Below are 20156 nucleotides of genomic sequence, written 5' to 3'. Positions count from 1 at the left end.
TACCCAAGATGTTCTCATTGAGCAAGTCCCAGTGCTGCTCCGCTGTCTCCATGAATTTCCGGAGTCCGTTGAGCTCCTTTTGCTGCCTCCTGATGGTCTCGCTGTCAGCATTCTTTTTCAGCTCCAGCTCGCCCTTCTCCCTGATATGCTCGGAGTTTTTCTCCGCCAGCTGCTTTTCGGCCTGCTCCCTCTTAAGTTCCGCCTCCTTTAGCTTCGTCTCCAATTCTTGGTACGAGGAGCGCAGGTTCTCAAGTTCAGTCGAAGCTGTTGCAAGGGAGGAGGATGCGCCTATAATAATATACGTTAACAGCAAATTTGAAGTCGGAATTTGGTTAATAACGAAGAAGGTGGAAACCAACCTTGGGCGTCTGCCAGTTGTTTAGCCAGTTCCGCATTCTCATCCTTCAGGGTCCGGATATTTTCCGCCTGACTCAGAGTAACGCGGCGCTGCAGGGCAATGTTCTTGTGCAGCTCGTAGTGCAGCGCCTGCTGTTCCTGTAAAATTTAAACGGTGCAGGAGTAAAATTTCCGCCTGTAGCAGTGGTTTCTTTTAAAGCATCATTGCCGGAACTTTTCCGCCATAATGCTTGGGGGCTACTGGTCCATTCTAAAAAAAAAACTTTCCCGAAAGTAATTTTTCTCTAAGCATTTAAGCGCTAACTACTTTTTGAGTTTCCGCCTACATGCTTGGGGGCTACTGGGGAGTACCTTTTGCTTGCAGATAAGTTGATCGCAGAACTGGCCAATGTTTTTCTTGAAGTCCTGAATCTCCGATGTCCTGGAATCCGGCTTCCCCCAGGCGTTGTTCAGCATGGCGTTGAGCAGGTCTTGTTCAAGTTCCCACTTCTCCGCCTCAGTCAGCTTGTTAAAAAACTTGGTGGCATACGCCTTGGGGGTGGAAGTGGTGTCCGCCGGATCTCCGAAGTTCTTCGGAAAAACGACTATGTCGCCAGCACCCTCTCCAGCCTTCTCGGAAGTGACTTCCGCATCTCCTTGGCCTTGTGTTTCCGCCTCTTCTTGGGCAGGGCTTTTGGCCTTGGGATCTTCTTCCTCCAGGTGCCCGCTGCTAACCGGAATTATCTCCGGTGGAGTGTTTGCGGCAGGCGGGGGAGATGGGTCAGCCTGAGGAGGCGACGGTTGAGGAGTTGGGTGGGAAGCGCTGGGTGGAACTGGAGTAGAGGGACCAACAGCCGGAGATTTCTTCATGTACTTCGTGATGGGCTCCTGGCTGGTGGTCCGCGTGGCAGCGGTTTTCGGATTCCTGCAAACAAGTGAAAGGGTTTAGACAAGAAATAATTTCGCTAAGTAAAAATCGCATCATGCTCGGAAACTCACGGGGCGCCGGGAATGATGGGGCGTGTGCCCTGGCCAGCCGTCGAGAGCATCCGTAGACGCGCACGCTCCGCCTTCCTTGAGTCAAGCGGAGGTGGTTTCGTCGTCTTTGGCTTCTTGGCGGAGGCCTCGCCGCTAGCTCCGGCTTCAGAGCCGGAAGCCTTGGCGCGGGGACGCTTTGTAGGTCGAGGGGCCGCCTTGCGGGGTGCCTGGTCCTCTTCCTCCTCGTCGTCTTCCGGAGCCTCCTCCGCCGTGTCGCTGGTAACGGGGACGCGAATGATGGTGCGGAAGTTGTCCTCCGCCAAAGTATTGAGCTGGAAGGAAAATGAACAGAAGTTAGAGTTATCCTTGTGAAGTTTGAAGCAACGGAAAGAACGAAGCTTACCGGAGGACACTGATCGTTCGTGTAGATATCCTTGAACAGTTCCGGGACCGGTTGGCCCCTCGGAATCTTCACCAGCGTCTTGAATCTTCTTTTCAGAGAGTCAGCCGGAAGATCATGGCGGGTAACCCGGAGAAGATCATCCGCCCCGGTGTAAGAGCACATCAACCGCGCGTTGTAGCGAAGGGGCTGGATTCTCCGGGAAAACCAGCTAAGTGTAAGCTGGGCTCCGGTAAGTCCGTCGTGGACTAGCCAGGAGATTCTCCGCGCAGCTTTCTCCAAGGTTGGAGTCAGGGCGAGTGGAGGGACGAAGCTCCAGCTTGCAAGTTCTTCCGGAGGTTCGTTGACGAAAAGGCCTTCGTGGACATCCGGAACAGGAGCATTCTTCTCGTAGAACCATCCGGCGTTCCAGTACCGGACGGACTCGTGTGAATCATGGGGAGGATACATACGATTAGGGCGGAGCATAAACGTCATGCTTCCGCAGTTCACCATTGCTTTGTCCTTAGTTTCTTTCTTCACTCGGAAAAAGAATTGCCACAACTTGACATCTGGCCGGATCCCAAGATGTCCTTCGCAGAGAGTCACGAAGTTGGACAAGAGAAGGTATGAATTGGGGCAAATGTTGTGGGGCTGGAGCCCGTAGGTGTTGAGGATGGAGAGAAAAAATTCCGAACAAGGGAGTGAAAGACCGCGTTCCACCCAAGCCTTGGTCATGACAACTTCTCCGGCTTCTGGCTTTGGGGCGTCGGAGTCACGAACGAAACTCCAGTGTGTGGAGATCATTCCCTCGTTCTGGAGCTCTCTAAGCTCCACGTCGGTGGTTGCGCAAGGCCACCATTGACCTCGTTCTCCTTCACGGATCCGGGCCTTGGACGCCCTCTTGTTTTCCGCCTCCTGCACCTTTGCTGCCATCCGAGCTTGTCCCTCGAGTTCTTCTTGGAGCTCTTGGAGGGTAGGGATCCGGCTTGGAGCGGTGCTGGAAGATGCGGAAAAGGTTGAGCTAGTCTGATGTCGGAAACATACGGTGGCAGGAATGATATAGGATCCGGGCATATGGGTTCTATTTGGTTGGGATCCGGGCTACTCGAAGAGCTACCAAAGGCAAAGTGACGATTCGAGTGGCATGCTTCCGGCTGCACCCATACAAAGTGTCTGAGTACCCGGATCACTAAGCCTATCTTCTACACTAGGTTGTCTTCTACAAGTCCGGCGTACTTACCGCTAATGGCGCGGTGGTGCGACGGAGCTCCGGCGGAAGATGAGGTCGCCGAACTTGAAGGAAATCGGCCCGCGTGACCACGAATCGGCGGCGGAGCAAGTTTCCCGTTCAAACGTGAGAATCTTGGAGCGAGGGAAGCCTTGGTTCGGCGGCACTCGAAGTTCACCGGGGCGAAGTTCGCCGGAATCAAGATCTGGCGGGCGGCGCGGCGCGAGGAGGAAGACGATGTGGTGAGAGGGGGTGAAAGAATGAATTTTTACCGGGCCGCGGGGTATTTATAGGCCGCGCTCGGAGATTCGGGATCCGGATCCAACGGTGGAAACTGAACGGTCGCGCCGTTGGATGGATGACACGTGTTTAGGTCAAATGCGGTCAAACGACGTGGAGGTAACTTAACCATGCACTCGAAAATTCCGGTTGAAGATTTGCATCTGCGAAACTTTAGCGCGGGAAATGAGTAAGTTGTGCGCGGGAAATACGGAACTTCCGTTGTTAAGCATGATCTGAAGATGAAGGATTTCCGAAACCGTTAGAGTCTTTTAAGATTCCGGGTGATTCTGTGAAGATAAGATTGGCTTTCGTTCAAGCAGGGAGTAACCCGGAAATGTTCTTTGGAACGTCGATGGATGAAGTCCCTCGGGATGGGAGCATTTTCCGGCTATAAGTTGGAAAAAGAAGAAAATGCAAAGTTGGAGCTCTTCAAGTTTCTCCGCGTTACCAACGTTTGCCGGAGATCATGATGGACCAGCAAGACGGAGACTGCAGGGGAAACTCGGAGAACTCTGGGGGCTACTGTTGTGGGTATACTTCATAGGTGTACCATCGACAAGGTTTCAGATCCGGCAAGCCCGGGTGGCCCACAGATGGTGATGAGGCATGTGGCCCATCGGGCGGCCCAGTTGCTGTTGATCATGAAGGAAGAAGTCCAGCCCAGGATCAGCAGGCCGGATCCGTACCGACCTAGGAGTGACCCGGATCCAGGGAGGCCCATGAGGAACCCGGATCCAGTACGACGTGTATGGAAGGCGGATCCGTGACGTGCACGGCAAGATATTGTACCGTAGCTAGGCTATCTGTAATCCGGCTAGGACTCTCCATGTAAACCCTAGATCCGTGCGCCTTTATAAGCCGGATCCCGGGAGCCCTAGAGGCACAACCACAACTCATTGTAACAACGCGAAAGCGCCCAGATAATATCAGACAAGCAGCAGTAGGCCCTGTCATCGTGCAGGTGTTCCGAAGCTGGGTAACTCGCGTACCACCGTCCCGTGTGCACTCCGCCCTATGGCCCCTACTTCTTCTCCCCCTCGTGAGGATCCCTCCTCCGAGGTACCGTCGATTAGGCAACGACAGTGACCCAGCCAACATGTACAACTGATCTACAATATTGTTGTTATTAATGAGATGTTCTCGGAGCCAACCGCCGAATGTCTGCATATGTTTATGCGTAATCCAGTCTTCAGACTGCCCCAGATGTTCTGAGCGCACAATATTCTTGTGATCAGTGATATACGGGGCCACCAAGGTGGAACTTTGTAGAACTATGTAGTGTGCTTGAGTGAAAGAAATGCCGTCCCTACATATCATTGATTTCCTTCCTAGCGTGCCTTTTCCACTTAGTCGCCCCTCATGTCGCGATTCAGGAACACCAATCGACTTAAGGTCAGGAATGAAGTCAACGCAGAACTCGATGACCTCCTCTGTTCCATAGCCATTGGAGATGCTTCCTTCTGGCCTAGCACGGTTATGAACATATTTCTTTAAGACCCCCATGAACCTCTCGAAGGGGAACATATTGTGTAGAAAGACAGGACCGAGGATGGCAATCTCTTCGACAAGGTGAACCAGGAGATGTGTCATAATATTGAAGAAAGATGGTGGAAACACCAACTCAAAGCTAACAAGACATTGCACCACATCCTTCTGTAACCTTGGAAGACTAGCTGGATCGATTACCTTCTGAGATATCGCATTAAGGAATGCACATAGCTTCACAATGGGTATTCGAACATTTTCCGGCAGAAGCCCCCTCAGTGCAACCGGAAGCAACTGCGTCATAATAATGTGGCAGTCATGCGACTTCAGGTTCTGGAATGTTTTCTTCTCCATATTTATAATTCCCTTTATATTGGAGGAGAAGCCAGACGGGACCTTGATACTGTAAAGGACTTCAAAAAAGATATCCTTCTCTGCTTTGGTAAGAGCGTAGCTGGCAGGACTTAAGCGACTCCCTGTATCCTTGTAATCCTGTTCTTGCTTGTCTTTTGGGACTTTCATACGATACTGGTCCTCCCGTGCTTCTGGTGTATCTTTTGTCTTCCCATACACGCCTAAGAAACCTAGCAGGTTCACGCAAAGATTCTTCATCACGTGCATCACGTCGATTGAAGAGCGGACCTCTAGGACTTTCCAATAGGGCACCTTGGGTCTCATCTAAACAGTGCGTGCATGCATTGTATCCCTTGTTTGTCTGTCCTGAAAGGTTACTAAGAGCAGGCCAATCATTGATGGTCACGAAAAGCAACGCTCGTAGGTTAAATGACTCCTGTTTGTACTCATCCCATGCATGTACACCTGGTTTGCTCCACAACTGTAAGAGTTCTTCAAATAATGGCTGTAGGTACACATCAATGTCGTTGCCGGGTTGCTTTGGGCCTTGGATGAGCACTGGCATCATAATGAACTTCCGCTTCATGCACAACCAAGGCGGAAGGTTATAGATACATAGAGTTACAGGCCAAGTGCTATGACTGCAGCTCTGCTCCCCAAAAGGATTCATTCCATATGTACTTAGGCCAAACCTTAAGTTCCTCGCGTCATCTGCAAAATCCGGGAACTCTCTATCGATTGTCCTCCACTGCGACCCATCAGCGGGGTGTCTCAGCATCTCGTCTTTCTTACGGTCTTCTTTGTGCCATCGCAACAACCTGGCATGCTCTTTATTTCTGAACAGACGTTTCAACCGTGGTATTATAGGAGCATACCACATAACCTTGGCAGGAACCCTCTTCCTAGGGGGCTCGCCCTCAACATCACCAGGGTCATCTCGCCTGATCTTATACCGAAGTGCAGTGCATACCGGACATTTTTCCAAATTTTCATACTCAGCGCGGTAGAGGATGCAGTCATTAATGCATGCATGTATCTTCAGCACCTCTAATCCTAGAGGGCAGAGAACCTTCTTTGCTTCGTACGTACTGTCAGGCAATTCGTTATTCTTTGGAAACCTCCTCTTCATTATTTTCAGTAACTTCTCAAATGGCTTGTCACATATACCAGCCTCTGCCTTCCATTGCAGCAACTCCAGGGTGGCACCGAGCTTTGTGTTGCCATCTTCGCAATTTGGGTATAACTTCTTTTTGTGATCATCTAACATGCCCTTTAACTTTCGCTTCTCGTTTTCTGTTTCTGCATCTCTGTGTGCATCGGCGATGGCCCGACGAAGATCATCATCAACGGGCTCATCTGATGCCTCTTCATCTTGATCACCTCCTCCTGCATCTTCATCTTCATCATGCCCTGTTGCAGTATCACCGTAGTTAGGGTACATATCATCATCCTCTTCTTCTTCTTCATCGTCTTCCATCATAACCCCTCTTTCTCCATGCTTGGTCCAACAATTATAGCTGGGCATGAAATCTTTCCAAAGCAGGTGTGAGTGAATGACTTGCCATTCAGGGTATTGCTTCAAGTTATGGCAATCAACACATGGACAACACATAAAACCATCCGCCTGTGGGTTTTCCTGAGCCACACGGATAAATTCTTCCAGGCCCGATCTGAACTCGGGTAGACGTCGGTCAACGTACATCCATTGCCGCCGGTTCATCTACATCAAATAATTAATTAAGTTTATCAATAAACAATTACAAAACATCATAATATTTATAAATAGTGGAAATTAGCACCGTACAAATGAAAGGGTTAAGTTGTTGCTTAAACCTTGATCGAGGAGGAAAGAAAGAGAAGAAAGCTTAAGTGTCGCTCCGGCACCTCATCTCATTTTTGTTGGGTGTAAAATCAAGCGGCATCACTCTCACACACATTTCATCGAGCACCTTATGTGCATGCCAAAGAGAAGCAACTTAGCACTCAACACACACACCTTCTCCTAGCAAAAATGAAGTGAGCTGGGCTGTTTGGCCGGTAGCTGAGCTGAAATAGGGCTGGGGACCTTTTAGCACCGGTTCGTGTTACGAACCGGTGCAAATGGTCTATCTTTTGCACCGGTTCGAACCGGTGCTAAAGGTTCCTCGGCTGACACGTGCCTGGTGACGAACCTTTTGCACCGGTTTGTGTTACGAACCGGTGCAAAAGATGGATCATTTGCACCGGTTCGTAACACGAACCGGTGCAAAAGGTCCCTCGGCCGGCTGCTCCCCACGAACCGGTTCGTGCCAAATCCGGTGCAAATGACATTTGGGGCAAAAAACCAAAGCCCTTGTTTCTACTAGTGAGAAGATCTACTTTCACTTCTCGCTCTTTATTTCTCATTGTCTTCTTGCCTAGATATATTGTCCAGGGATGTAAAGCCACCGGCAACGTCTGAAGCTCGATGATGTATGTCGTCTGGCCATCTAGGACTTAGACGCCACGGACGACATCCAAAGCTCGACACGGCAATGCGTCTGGCCACCGTGAGGCCTATGTTTGGAATTCAATTTCAGATATCCATCTAGCGCGCTGTTCATCAACATCAAACATGGTTGCGGTGTACACCAATATCTGCTCCCAAGTCTATAATGTATGCATGTACATATCACTATCTTCATAACGCCGGTATCGATCATGGGCCATACCTAACATGTTCTTTATTTCGATGAATCATACGTATGCACAGGAAGTTCCAAACCATACAAGTGGTGGCTGGACATGGACTGCAATATCAACTACGAGCAATTGAATCCGGTGTCCACATGAAAGCACCGGCTGCTGCAAGAACATACTTTCGGAAGGGTGAAAGAAGAGTCCAGTAGAGAAAAAAATATCACTACATATTTGCGCGTCATCATACAATACATGCATCTCCTTTACATTATTCATATCTGCGCCTGGTCTCCAATTTTTCCCAGGTAACATGAGTTTATCTTATTAAACCACATGTGTAGCAAAACATTTGCTAAAGCTCTGAGATAATATGAATAGCTGACTAAATAATTATGCATGTTGCTTTGATCTTTTCCTTTGAAGCTATCAGTTCAACGTGTTCATCATGAGCCAACCTAAGATTCAGTTGGTCTTTGGATATCGACAGCACAATTGATTTCTGAATGGATGCATGAAAATACGGAAATCAGATTGATTTTTCTCCAAAGCATGACGAGGGCATGTTCAGACTTACAAATACAGACAACACAACCATATAAGAATATTAAGTTAAAAGCCTGAGAATTACTGTTATTTCTTCATCTTGCATTAAATAAGAGTAAGAATAAATAATTATTAACCAGTGAATAAAACATGGAAACTATTTATCAAAATAAAAAATAGCTAGTGTTTCTATGTCTTAAGATATTTTGAATCCTGCAAACTGACCTGCACAATAAATTTATGAATCTTTACCTAAGATTCACTAGCCCGTGCAGGGCACGGGTTGCCGACTAGTGGTCTATAGTTTGCTAACAAAAAAATAATGACTAAACAACTGAATCATATAGCAAAAACTTTTCATGAATAGTACTTTCAAGACAAGCATCCAAAAGTCTTGCATAAGAGTTAACTCGTAAAGCAATAGATTCTTAATAAGAGATTTTGAAGCAACACAAAGGAAGATTTAAGTTTCAGCAATTGCTTTCAACTTTCAACATGTATATTTCATGGATAATTGTCAACACAAAGTAATATAATAAGTGCAATAAGTAAGCATGTAAGAGTCAACACACACAGTTGACACAAGTGTTTGCTTCTAAGATAGAAAGAAGTGGGTAAACTGACTCAACATAAAGTAAAAGAAAGGCCCTTCGCAGAGGGAAGCAGGGATTAAATCATGCGCTAGAGCTTTTTAAGTTTTGAAATCATATAGAGAGCATAAAAATAAAGTTTTGAGAGGTGTTTGTTGTTGTCAACGAATGGTAGTGGGCACTCTAACTACCTTATCAACCAGACTTTCAAGAGCGGCTCCCATGAAGGACGTTATCTCTACCAGCAAGGTAGATAATCCCTCTTCTCTTTTGTTTACACATGTCTTTTAGTTTCATTATTGATGACACTCCTCCCAACCTTTTGCTTACACAAGCCATGGCTAACCGAATCCTCGGGTGCCTTCCATCATTCACATACCATGGAGGAGTGTCTATTTGCAAAATTAAGTTGCTTACTGATAGATCAGGGCAAAACATGTGAAGAGAATTATTAATGCAAGTTAATTAATTGGGGCTGGGCACCCAGTTGCCAGCTCTTTTTGCAAAATTATTGGATAAGCGGATGTATATGCCACTAGTCCATTGGTGAAAGTCTGTCAGAAGTAAATGACAAGGTTGAAAGATAAACACCAGATACTTCCTAATGAACTGTAAAACATTGACACAAATAAGAGATAATAGCTTTTAAATTGTTTAAAGGTAGCACATGAAGTATTTACTTAGAATGGTAGGAAATACCACATAGTAGGTAGATATGGTGGACACAAATAGGTTTTGGCTCAAGGTTTTGGATGCACGAGAAGCATTCCCTCTCAGTACAAGGCTTTGGCTAGCAAGGTTGTTTGAAGCAAACACAAGTATGAATCGGTACAGCAAAACTTACATAAGAACATATTGCAAGCATTATAAGACTCTACACTGTCTTCCTTGTTGCTCAAACACTTTTACCAGAAAATATCTAGACCTTAGAGAGACCAATCATGCAAACCAAATTTCAACAAGCTCTACGGTAGTTCTCCACTAATAGATTTAAACTACATGATGCAAGAGCTTAAACATTATCTACTTGAGAGCTCAAAACATATGCCAAGTATCAAATTATTCAAGATAATATACCAATTACCACATGAAGCATTTTCTGTTTCCAACCAAATAGCAATAAGTGAAGCGATCAACTTTCGCCATTGAACATTAAAAATAAAAGCGAAGAACACTAGTGTTCATATGAAAAAGCGGAGCGTGTCTCTCTCCCACACAAGGATGTTTAGGATCCGATTTTATTCAGAGAATGAAAATAACAAAACGAAAATAAAAGCACACAGACGCTCCAAGTAAAGTACATAAGATGTGACGGAATAAAAATATAGTTTCACTAGAGGTGACCTGATAAGTTGTTGATGAAGAAGGGGATGCCTTGGGCATCCCCAAGCTTAGATGCTTGAGTCTTCTTTAAATATGCAGGGATGAACCACGGGGGCATCCCAAAGCTTAGACTTTTCACTCTTCTTGATCATATCATATCATCCTCCTCTCTTGACCCTTGAAAACTTCCTCCACACCAGACTCAAAACAATCTCATTAGAGGGTTAGTGCATAATCAAAAATTCACATGTTCAGCGAGGACACAATCATTCTCAACACTTCTGGACATTACCCAAGGCTACTGAAATTTAATGGAGCAAATAAATCCATTCAAACACAGTAAAAGAGGCAATGTGAAATAAAAGACAGAATCTGTCAAAACAGAACAGTCCGTAAAGACGAATTTTTTCGAGGCACTTAACAGGCTCAGATGAAAAAGCTCAAATTGAACGAAAGTTGCGTACATATCTGGGGATCACGCATGAATGTTTTCAGCATTTTACGAGTTTCCTACAGAGAGATCTACTGAAATTCGTGACAGGTAAAAATCTGTTTCTGCGCAGGAATCCAAATCTAGTATCAACTTTACTATCAAAGACTTTACTTGGCACAACAACGAAATAAACATGATAAGGAGAGGTTGCTACAGTAGTAACAACTTCCAAGACACAACAAAACAGTAGCAAAATAAAAACATGGGTTATCTCCCAAGAAGTGCTTTCTTTATAGCCATTAAGATGGGCTCAGTAATTTTAATGATGCTCTCGCAAGAAATAAGAGTTGAAGCAAAAGAGAGCATCAAAAAGCAAATTCGAAACACATTTAAGTCTAACCCGCTTCCTATGCATAGGAATCTTGTACACAAATAAATTCATGAAGAACAAAGTGACAAGCATAGGAAGATAAAACACGAGTAACTTCAAAATTTTCAGCATGTAGAGAGGTGTTTTAGTACCATGAAAATTTCTACAACCATATTTTCCTCTCTCATAATAACTTTCAGTAGATTCATGAATAAACTCAACAATATAACTATCACATAAAGCATGTTTTTCATGATCCACAAACATAAAAGTATCATTACTCTCCACATAAGCATAATCAATTTTATTAGTAATAGTGGGAGTAAAACTATCGCAACCATCATTGTAATTATCATAAATTGCAGGCATGGTATAATCATAATAAACTTTATCCTCCATAGTAGGTGGCACCAAAATACCACTATCATTATAATCATCATAAATGGGAGGCAAAGTATCATCAAAGAAAATTTTCTCCTCAAAACTTGGGGGACTAAAAATATCATTTTCATCAAAACCGACCTCCCCAAGCTTAAATTCTTCCATAGCATTAGCAATAATAGTGTTCAAAGAGTTCATGCTAATAACATTGCTACAACTATTTTGCAAACAAAGTTCCATGGGTTTTTTAATTCTCTCTTCAAACACATCATGTCCTAATACAAGATAAAGTTCATAAAGATCTCTAATTTTTTTGTTGTTTTCCATTAAGCCTAACTAGTGAAAATAAAAACAAGAGACAAAAAGATAAAATTGCAGAATCTAAAGGAGATACCTTCGAGCACTCACACACCGGCAACAGTGCTAGGAAATAGCTTAGTAGTCGGAGGATGTGAATACCTTTTACCTTACCTACAATGGCGCCAGAAAATAGCTTGATGTCTACGCACGCTTCTATTCCTGTAGACAGTGTTGGGCCTCCAAGAGAAAAGGTTTGTAGAACAGCAGCAAGTTTCCCTTAAGTGAATCACCCAAGGTTTATCGAACTCAGGGAGGTAGAGGTCAAAGATATCCCTCTCAAGCAACCCTGCAATTAAGATACAAGAAGTCTCTTGTGTCCCCTACACACCTAATACACTTGTCAGATATATAGGTGCACTAGTTCGGCGAAGAGATAGTGAAATACAAGTAATATGGATGATTGTAAGTAGTAATTGCAATCTGAAATAAAAATGGCAGCAAGCGAACATGTAGCAGAACTTGTTGGAAACGGTGTTTCAATGCTTAAAAACAAGGCCTAGGGATCATACTTTCACTAGTGGACACTCTCAACAATGATCACATAATAAATAAATAACTTCTCCTCACTTGTGCTACTCTTAAACACTCTTTTGTTGGATAACAAACACCATTCATTGTGTAGGGCTACAAGAGCACCCTCAAGCCGGAGTAAACAAGCTCCACAACTTCATAAAGGAATCACACACGATGCGCACACTGTCACCGTCACACCGTGGAGAGTGAATCCGGAGTTCATATTAAAGTAACCTCTAGAGTGCATAATAGACCGTTGCAATTTAGACCGAGTACTAACATAGCATACACACTGTCAACAATAGCTATGAAAGGGGGAACAGATCGCATCAATACTATCATAGTAATAGTTAACTTCATAATCTACAAGAGATTACAATCATAACCTACGCCAAGTACTACATGATGCACACACTGTCAACTTTACATCATGGAGAAGGAATAGACTATGTTAATAACATCACTAGAGTAGCACATAGATTAATAGTGATACAAAGCTCATGATCACATAAATATCACACCATGGGAGAGAGAGATGAACCACATAGCTCCCGGTAGAGCCCTCAGCCTCGGGGGAGAACTACTCCCTCCTCATCATGGGAGACAACAACGGCGATGAAGATGGCGATGGAGTCGATGGAGATGGATTCCGGGGGCACTTCCCCATCCCGGCGGCGTGCCGGAACAGAGACTTCTGTCCCCCGAACTTGGCTTCGCGATGGCGGGGGCTACGTAACTCTTCGTGGAATATGACTGATTGTTTTAGGGTTTTCGCGACGGAGAGAATATATAGGCGGAAGGGCTGCCTCGGAGGAGCCAGGGGGTGGCCTCCCCATAGGCTGGCGCGCCTGGGGGCCTGGCCGCGCCGCCCTGTGGTGTGGGCCCCCTGCTGGCCGCCTCCGACTCTCCTTCGATGTTCTGGAACCCTCCGTGGAAAATAGGAAGTTTGGCTTTTGTTTCGTCCAATTCCGAGAATATTTCCTGTGTAAGATTTCTGAAACCAAAAACAGCAGAAAACAGGAACTGGCACTTCGGCATCTTGTTAATAGGTTAGTCCCGGAAAATGCATAAAAATGATATAAAGTGTGAATAAAACATGTAGGTATTATCATAATATAAGCATGGAACATCAGAAATTATAGATACATTGGAGACGTATCAACCTTAGAGAGACCAATCATGCAAACCAAATTTTAACAAGCTCTACGGTAGTTCTCCACGAATAGATTTAAACTGCATGATGCAAGAGCTTAAACATGATCTACTTGAGAGCTCAAAACAATTGCCAAGTATCAAATTATTCAAGACAATATGAGGCATTTTTCTGTTTCCAACCAAATAACAACAAGTACAAATGCTGCGGCTTTTAGATTTCGCCATGAATATTAAAATAAGATGAATAACACAAGTGTTCAAATGAAAAAGCGGAGCTTGTCTCTCTCCAACACAAGGATTGCTGGGATCCGAATTTATTCAAACATAAACAAAAATAAAAATAAAAACAAACAGACGCTCCAAGTAAAGCACATAAGATGTGACGGAATAAAAATATAGTTTCACTAGAGGTGACCTGATAAGTTTGTTGATGAAGAAGGGGATGCCTTGGGCATCCCCAAGCTTAGACGCTTGAGTCTTCTTGAAATATGCAGGGATGAACCACGGGGGCATCCCCAAGCTTAGACTTTTCACTCTTCTTGATCATACCATATCATCCTCCTCTCTTGATCCTTGAAAACTTCTTCCACACCAAACTCAAAGCAATCTCATTAGAGGGTTAGTGCATAATCAAAAATTCACATGTTCAGCGAGGACACAATCATTACCAACACTTCTGGACATTACCCAAGGTTACTGAAATTTAATGGAGCAAAGAAATCCACTCAAATACAGTAAAAGAGGCAATGCGAAATAAAAGGCAGAATCTGTCAAAACAGAACAGTCCGTAAAGACGAATTTTTTAGAGGCACTTAACTTGCTCAGATCAGAAAACTCAAAAATAATGAAAGTTGCGTACATATCTGAGGATCACGCATGGATTTTTTCAGGATTTTACGATTCTTCTACAGAGAGAAAAACGCGAATTCGTGACAGCTAAAAAACTGTTTCTTCGCAGAAATCCAAATCTAGTATCAACTTCCTATTAGAGACTTTACTTGGCACAACAATACATGAAAATAAAGATACAAAGGTATTGCTACAGTAGTAACAAGCACCTTGACTCAAATATAAAACAAAAATTCCAGAAGTAAAATAATGGGTTGTCTCCCATAAGCGCTTTTCCTTAACGCCTTTCAGCTAGGCGCAGAAAGTGCAAATCAAGTAACATCAAGAGAAAAAGCATCAACATCATAATTTGTTCTAATAATAGAATCAAAAGGCTTCTTCATTCTCTTTCTAGGGAAGTGTTCTATACCTTTCTTAAGAGGGAATTGATACTTAATATTTCCTTCTTTCATATCAATAATAGCACCAACAGTTCGAAGAAAGGGTCTTTCCAAAACAATAGGACAAGATGCATTGCATTCAATATCCAAGACAAAAAAATCAACGGGGACAAGGTTATTGTTAACCGTAATGTGAACATTATCAATTCTCCCCAAAGGTCTCTTTATAGAATTATCAGCAAGATTAACATCCAAATAACAATTTTCCAAAGGTGGCAAGTCAAGCATATCATAAAGTTTCTTAGGCGTAACAGAAATACTTGCACCAAGATCACATAAAGCATTACAATCAAAATCATTGACTTTCATTTTAATGATGGGCTCCCAACCATCTTTCAACTTCCTAGGAATAGAAGCTTCAAGTTTTAGTTTCTCTTCCCTAGCTTTAATGAGAGCATTTGTAATATGTTTTGTAAAGGCTAAATTTATAGCACTAGCATTAGGACTTCTAGCAAGTTTTTGTAGGAACTTAATAACTTCAGAAATATGACAACTATCAAAATCTAAACCATTCTGATCTACAGCATTCTGAAAAATTTCAGCACTTTTATCACAAACAGTTTCAGCAGTTTCAGACAATTTTGCACGCTTTGCAGTAGAATTAGAGACATTGCCAACACCAATTATTTTACCATTGATAGTAGGAGGTTTAGCAACATGTGAAGCATCAACATTACTAGTGGTGGTAATAGTCCAAACTTTAGCTACATTATTCTCTTTAGCAAGTTTTTCTTCTCTTTCCTCTCTTTCCCATCTAGCATGCAATTCAACCATCATTCTAATATTGTCATTAATTCGAACTTGGATAACGTTTGCTGTAGCAAATGAATTAATATCTCTATCTTCATTAGTCATAACTTTCAATTTTAAAAGATCAACATCAGCAGCAAGACTATCAACCTTAGAAGCAAGAACATCAATTTTACCAAACTTTTCTTCAACAGATTTATTAAAAGCAGTTTGTGTACTAATAAATTCATTAAGCATGACTTCAGGACCAGAGGGTGCACTCCTACTATTGTTGTAAGAATTACCATAAGAATTATCATAACCATTACCATTATTAGAAGGATATGGCCTATAGTTGTTACCAAATTTTTTCCTAGAAGCATTGTTGTTGAAATTATTATTTTTAATGAAATTCACATCAACATGCTCTTCTTGAGCAACCAATGAAGCTAAAGGAACATTATTAGGATCAACATGAGATCTACCATTAACAAGCATAGACGTAATAACATCAATCTTATCACTCAAAGAAGAGGTTTCTTCAACAGAATTTACCTTCTTACGTTGAGGTGTTCTTTCAGTATGCCATTCAGAGTAGTTGATCATCATATCATCAAGAAGCTTTGTTGCAGCACCCAAAGTTATGGACATAAAAGTACCTCCATCAGCTGAATCCAATAGGTTCCTTGAAGAAAAATTCAATCCTACATAAAAGGTTTGGATGATCATCCAAGTAGTTAGTCCATGGGTGGGGCAATTCTTTACCAAAGATTTCATTCTCTCCCATGCTTGGGCAACATGTTCATTATCCAATTGCTTAAAATTCATAATGCTACTTCTCAAAGATATAATCTTAGCAGGAGGATAATATTTTCCAATAAAAGCATCTTTACATTTAGTCCATGAATCAATACTATTTTTAGGCAAAGATAGCAACAAATTTTTAGCTCTTCCTCTTAAGGAGAAAGGAAACAATTTCAGTTTTATAATATCTCTATCTATATCCTTATACTTTTGCATTTCACAAAGTTCAACAAAATTATTAAGATGGGCAGCAGCATCATCAGTACTAACACCAGAAAATTGCTCCCTCATAACGAGATTTAGTAAAGCAGGTTTAATTTCATAAAATTCTGCTGTAGTAGCAGGTGGAGCAATAGGAGTGCATATAAAATCATTATTATTTGTGCTAGTGAAATCACACAACTTAGTATTTTCAGGAGTATTCATTTTAGCAGTAATAAAAATAAACTAAGCAGAACCGAATTAAATAAAGTAAAACAAGTAACTAATTTTTTTGTGTTTTTGATATAAAGAAAGCAAACAAGACAGAAAATAAAATAAAGCAAGACAATAAATAAAGTAAAGAGATTGGGTGTGAGAGACTCCCCTTGCAGCGTGTCTTGATCTCCCCGGCAACGGCGCCAGAAAAGCTTGCTGCTTGCGTGAGGCAGCTCCTTGTGACGGTAAAGCACACGTCCGTTGTGAACCCCAAGAGGAAGGTATGATGAGTACAACAGCGAGTTTTAGGTTTATCGAACCAGTAGGAGATGAAGACCACGTGAAGGTTGTTGGTGAAGGAGTGTAGTGCGGTGCAACACCAGTGATTCCGGCGCCAACGTGGAACCTGCACAATACAATCAAACTACTTTGCCCCAACTTAACAGTGAGGTTGTCAATCTCACCGGCTTGCTGAAAACAAAGGATTAAACGTATGGTGTGGAGAATTATGTTTGCTTGTAGAAAACAACAGAGAACAATGATTGCAGTAGATTGTATTTCAGATGTAAAAGAATGGACCGGGGTCCATAGTTCACTAGTGGTGTCTCTCCAATAAGATAAATAGCATGTTGGGTGAACAAATTACAGTTGGGAAATTGACAAAATAGAGAAGCATATACATATCATAATGACTACTATGAGATTTACTTAGGGCATTACGACAAAGAACATAGACCGTCATCCAGCATGCATCTATGCCTAAAAAGTCCACCTTCGGGTTAGCATCCGCACCCCTTCCAGTATTAAGTTGCAAACAACAAACAATTGCATTAAGTACTGCACGTAATGTAATCAACACAAATATCCTTAGACAAAGCATTGATGTTTTATCCCTAGTGGCAACATCACATCCACAACCTTAGGGGTTGCTGTCACTCCGCTAGATTCAATGGAGACATGAACCCACTATCTAGCATAAATACTCCCTCTTGGAGTCACACATATCAACTTGGCCAGAGCCTCTACTAGCAACGGAGAGCATGCAGGAACATAAATAACACATATATGATAGATCAATAATCAACTTGACATAGTATTCAATATTCATTGGATCCCAACAAACACAACATGTAGCATTACAAATAGATGATCCTGATCATGATAGGCAGCTCACAAGATCTAAACATGATAGCACAAGAGGAGAAGACAACCATCTAGCTACTGCTATGGACCCGTAGTCCAAGGATGAACTACTCACGCATCAGTGCGGAGGCGGGCATGGTGATGTAGAGCCCTCCGGTGATGATTCCCCTCTCCGGCAGGGTGCCGGAGGCGATCTTCAGAACCCCCCGAGATGGGGTTGACGGCGGCGGCGTCTCAGTAACTTTTCTCGTATCGTGGCTCTTGGTACTAGAGTTTTCGCGACGGAAGGAATAAATAGGCGAAGGGGCAGAGTCGGGGGACGCCCGAGGGGCCCACCCCATATGGCGGCGCGGCCAGGGGTGGGGGCGCGCCCCCCTATGGTGTGGCCGCCTCGCGTCCCCTCTTCTTCTCCTCTTCGGTGTTCTTGAAGGCTCCGTGGAAAATAGGACCGTGGGCTTTTGTTTCGTCCGATTCCGAGAATATTTCCTGTGTAGAATTTCTGAAACCAAAAACAACAGAAAACAGGAACTGGCACTGCGGCATCTTGTTAATAGGTTAGTCTCGGAAAATGCATAAAAACATTATAAATTATGAATAAAACATGTTGGTATTGTCATAAAACTAGCATGGAACATAACAAATTATAGATACGTTGGAGATGTATCAATATGTCGTGGTCGTGTGACTCGGCTAGAAGAAGGGCAGCGTGCCGATGTAGTTGGCGCCCTCGCCGCCTTGTCACAGAGTCGATGAAGACGATCTTCGTGTCGATGTAGTTGGCGTCCGTGTGTGGTACGGGTTGATGAAGATGTGCATCGGCTGATGGTCATCTTGACTTGTTGGGTTCGAGCTGGGGTCGGTGTAGTCCTTGACGGGAGCTCCGTTGAAGGCGATCGAGGCGCGTTGATGTCAAGCTTTGTTGTGGGTGGGACGGAGCCGAATCCTCGGCGTCCATGATGAAGCGATCTCCGGACATCGGCACAGGGACCTCGTACGGTGATGCATACGTCCGCTTGAGTTTAGCTATTTGGCTATTTGTACCTGATAACACAACACGACTTGCATGTGGTAAATTAATTAATCAATGTATCCATATATACCTTGTTATTAGGATCAAAGGGCCATGAGCTTTATGCATGGCTCCTTCTCGTATGTCACGCGGGCATCTGTAGCTAGATGAGATGCCTCCCTTTCTCTTCGTACCACGCTCGCAATGGGTGGGCGTTGTACCGCGCTGGAGATGAATACGAGCGCTCGGCTGCCCACTGGCGTAAGCACCGGGCCAGCCGTGTGCATCAGTGTTGACGATGTGGGGTGTATATGTGTAATATCACCGTGTTGGCGACAATGATGATGTCCACCTAGATCCTATCGCGCATGGTGTGTCGCCGCCCCAGCGTCGGCTCCATAATGACGAAGGAGGTCTCTGTGGTGATCACGATGGCGAGGTCTTGGCACCACATTGGTGGCGCACGTGCGTTTATGGGCGTCGATGGGCTCGATGAGGGCCAAGTTCACCATCACCGGGTGCACGCCGATGGGCTGCAGATGGAAGCTCCAGCAGCGGCGTCCTCGTCGACGGAGGCAATCTTGTTCGCAGCGGCCTGTGGTGGCGTCGAGGAGCAGGACCTCCAAGGCCATGGTTGGCATCGTCGGCGCGACGGCTAGCTTGCCTTGTCAGCGTCGCGGAGAGCTTTGCTTGATGTGCATCATGGCGTGGCATCGGGTCACTGCCAGACACGTCATGTTGCCGACGTGCTTGACATCTGCCGATAGGCGACCTCCGTCTTCAAGTTGGGCGTCCGTTCTGCCGCACCAGGTCTCTGCATCATGGCTCCAGGGCGTGTGCTCGGCGCATCATCCACCGTCTCCGGCCTCCGGATATAAGTGGCTCAACTGCCGTCGTTTGGGCGCGTGTAATAGTTCGCCGCCGCCGTGTACCAACTTGGCACGTCGTCCGCTGCCAGTGGTCTTGCTGGTGTCGCATCTCGGCGGCACAACGTGCATTTCTGCAACGGCTGGCATCATCGGTGCATGCCATGGGCTACCTGTAGACAGCTCCGGTGAGACCATTCGCGTCGACGGAGCTGATCTTGTTTGTCCCGGATGAAGACGGCCTCCATTGGTCTTGTCAGCGTCATCGGTGTGATGGTGCCAGGCTGTACGCCGGCAGCCTCGACGTCGTCGTCGGTGACATGGTGTGGAGTTGAAGATGGCGTCACGCTGCACGCCGGCAACCCCGGGCGTTGTCGTCGCGCCCTATAAGTGTGGTGGTGAAGGCGCCGCACTGCACGCCGGCAGCCTCGGCACGGACGTCGTCGCCGTGCTTCACGGATGTGGTGTTGATGGCGCCACGCTGCACGCCGGCAGCCTCGGCACGGACGTCGTCGCCGTGCTTCACGG

General features: G+C 44.6%; 1 protein-coding gene across 1 annotated transcript in view; it reads right to left on the bottom strand.

Annotated features, from left to right (window-relative positions):
* LOC127347642 (uncharacterized) overlaps positions 1-19394 on the bottom strand; it is a 31402-nt gene extending 12008 nt beyond the window's left edge. Inside the window, exons 1-3 of the mRNA XM_071818161.1 lie at positions 19212-19394; positions 360-495; positions 4-288 (exon numbers count right to left, since the gene is read on the bottom strand). Coding sequence (XP_071674262.1) covers positions 4-288; positions 360-495; positions 19212-19394 — 604 coding nt within the window. The remainder of the gene's footprint in view (positions 1-3; positions 289-359; positions 496-19211) is intronic.
* Between the last annotated feature and the right edge of the window lie 762 nt (positions 19395-20156).

The sequence above is a fragment of the Lolium perenne genome, chromosome 4, assembly GCF_019359855.2.
Source record: "Lolium perenne isolate Kyuss_39 chromosome 4, Kyuss_2.0, whole genome shotgun sequence".
NCBI classification, from domain to species: Eukaryota; Viridiplantae; Streptophyta; class Magnoliopsida; order Poales; family Poaceae; genus Lolium; species Lolium perenne.
Note: the sequence above shows the minus strand (reverse complement) of the source record. Positions and strands in the feature narration are given on the sequence as shown.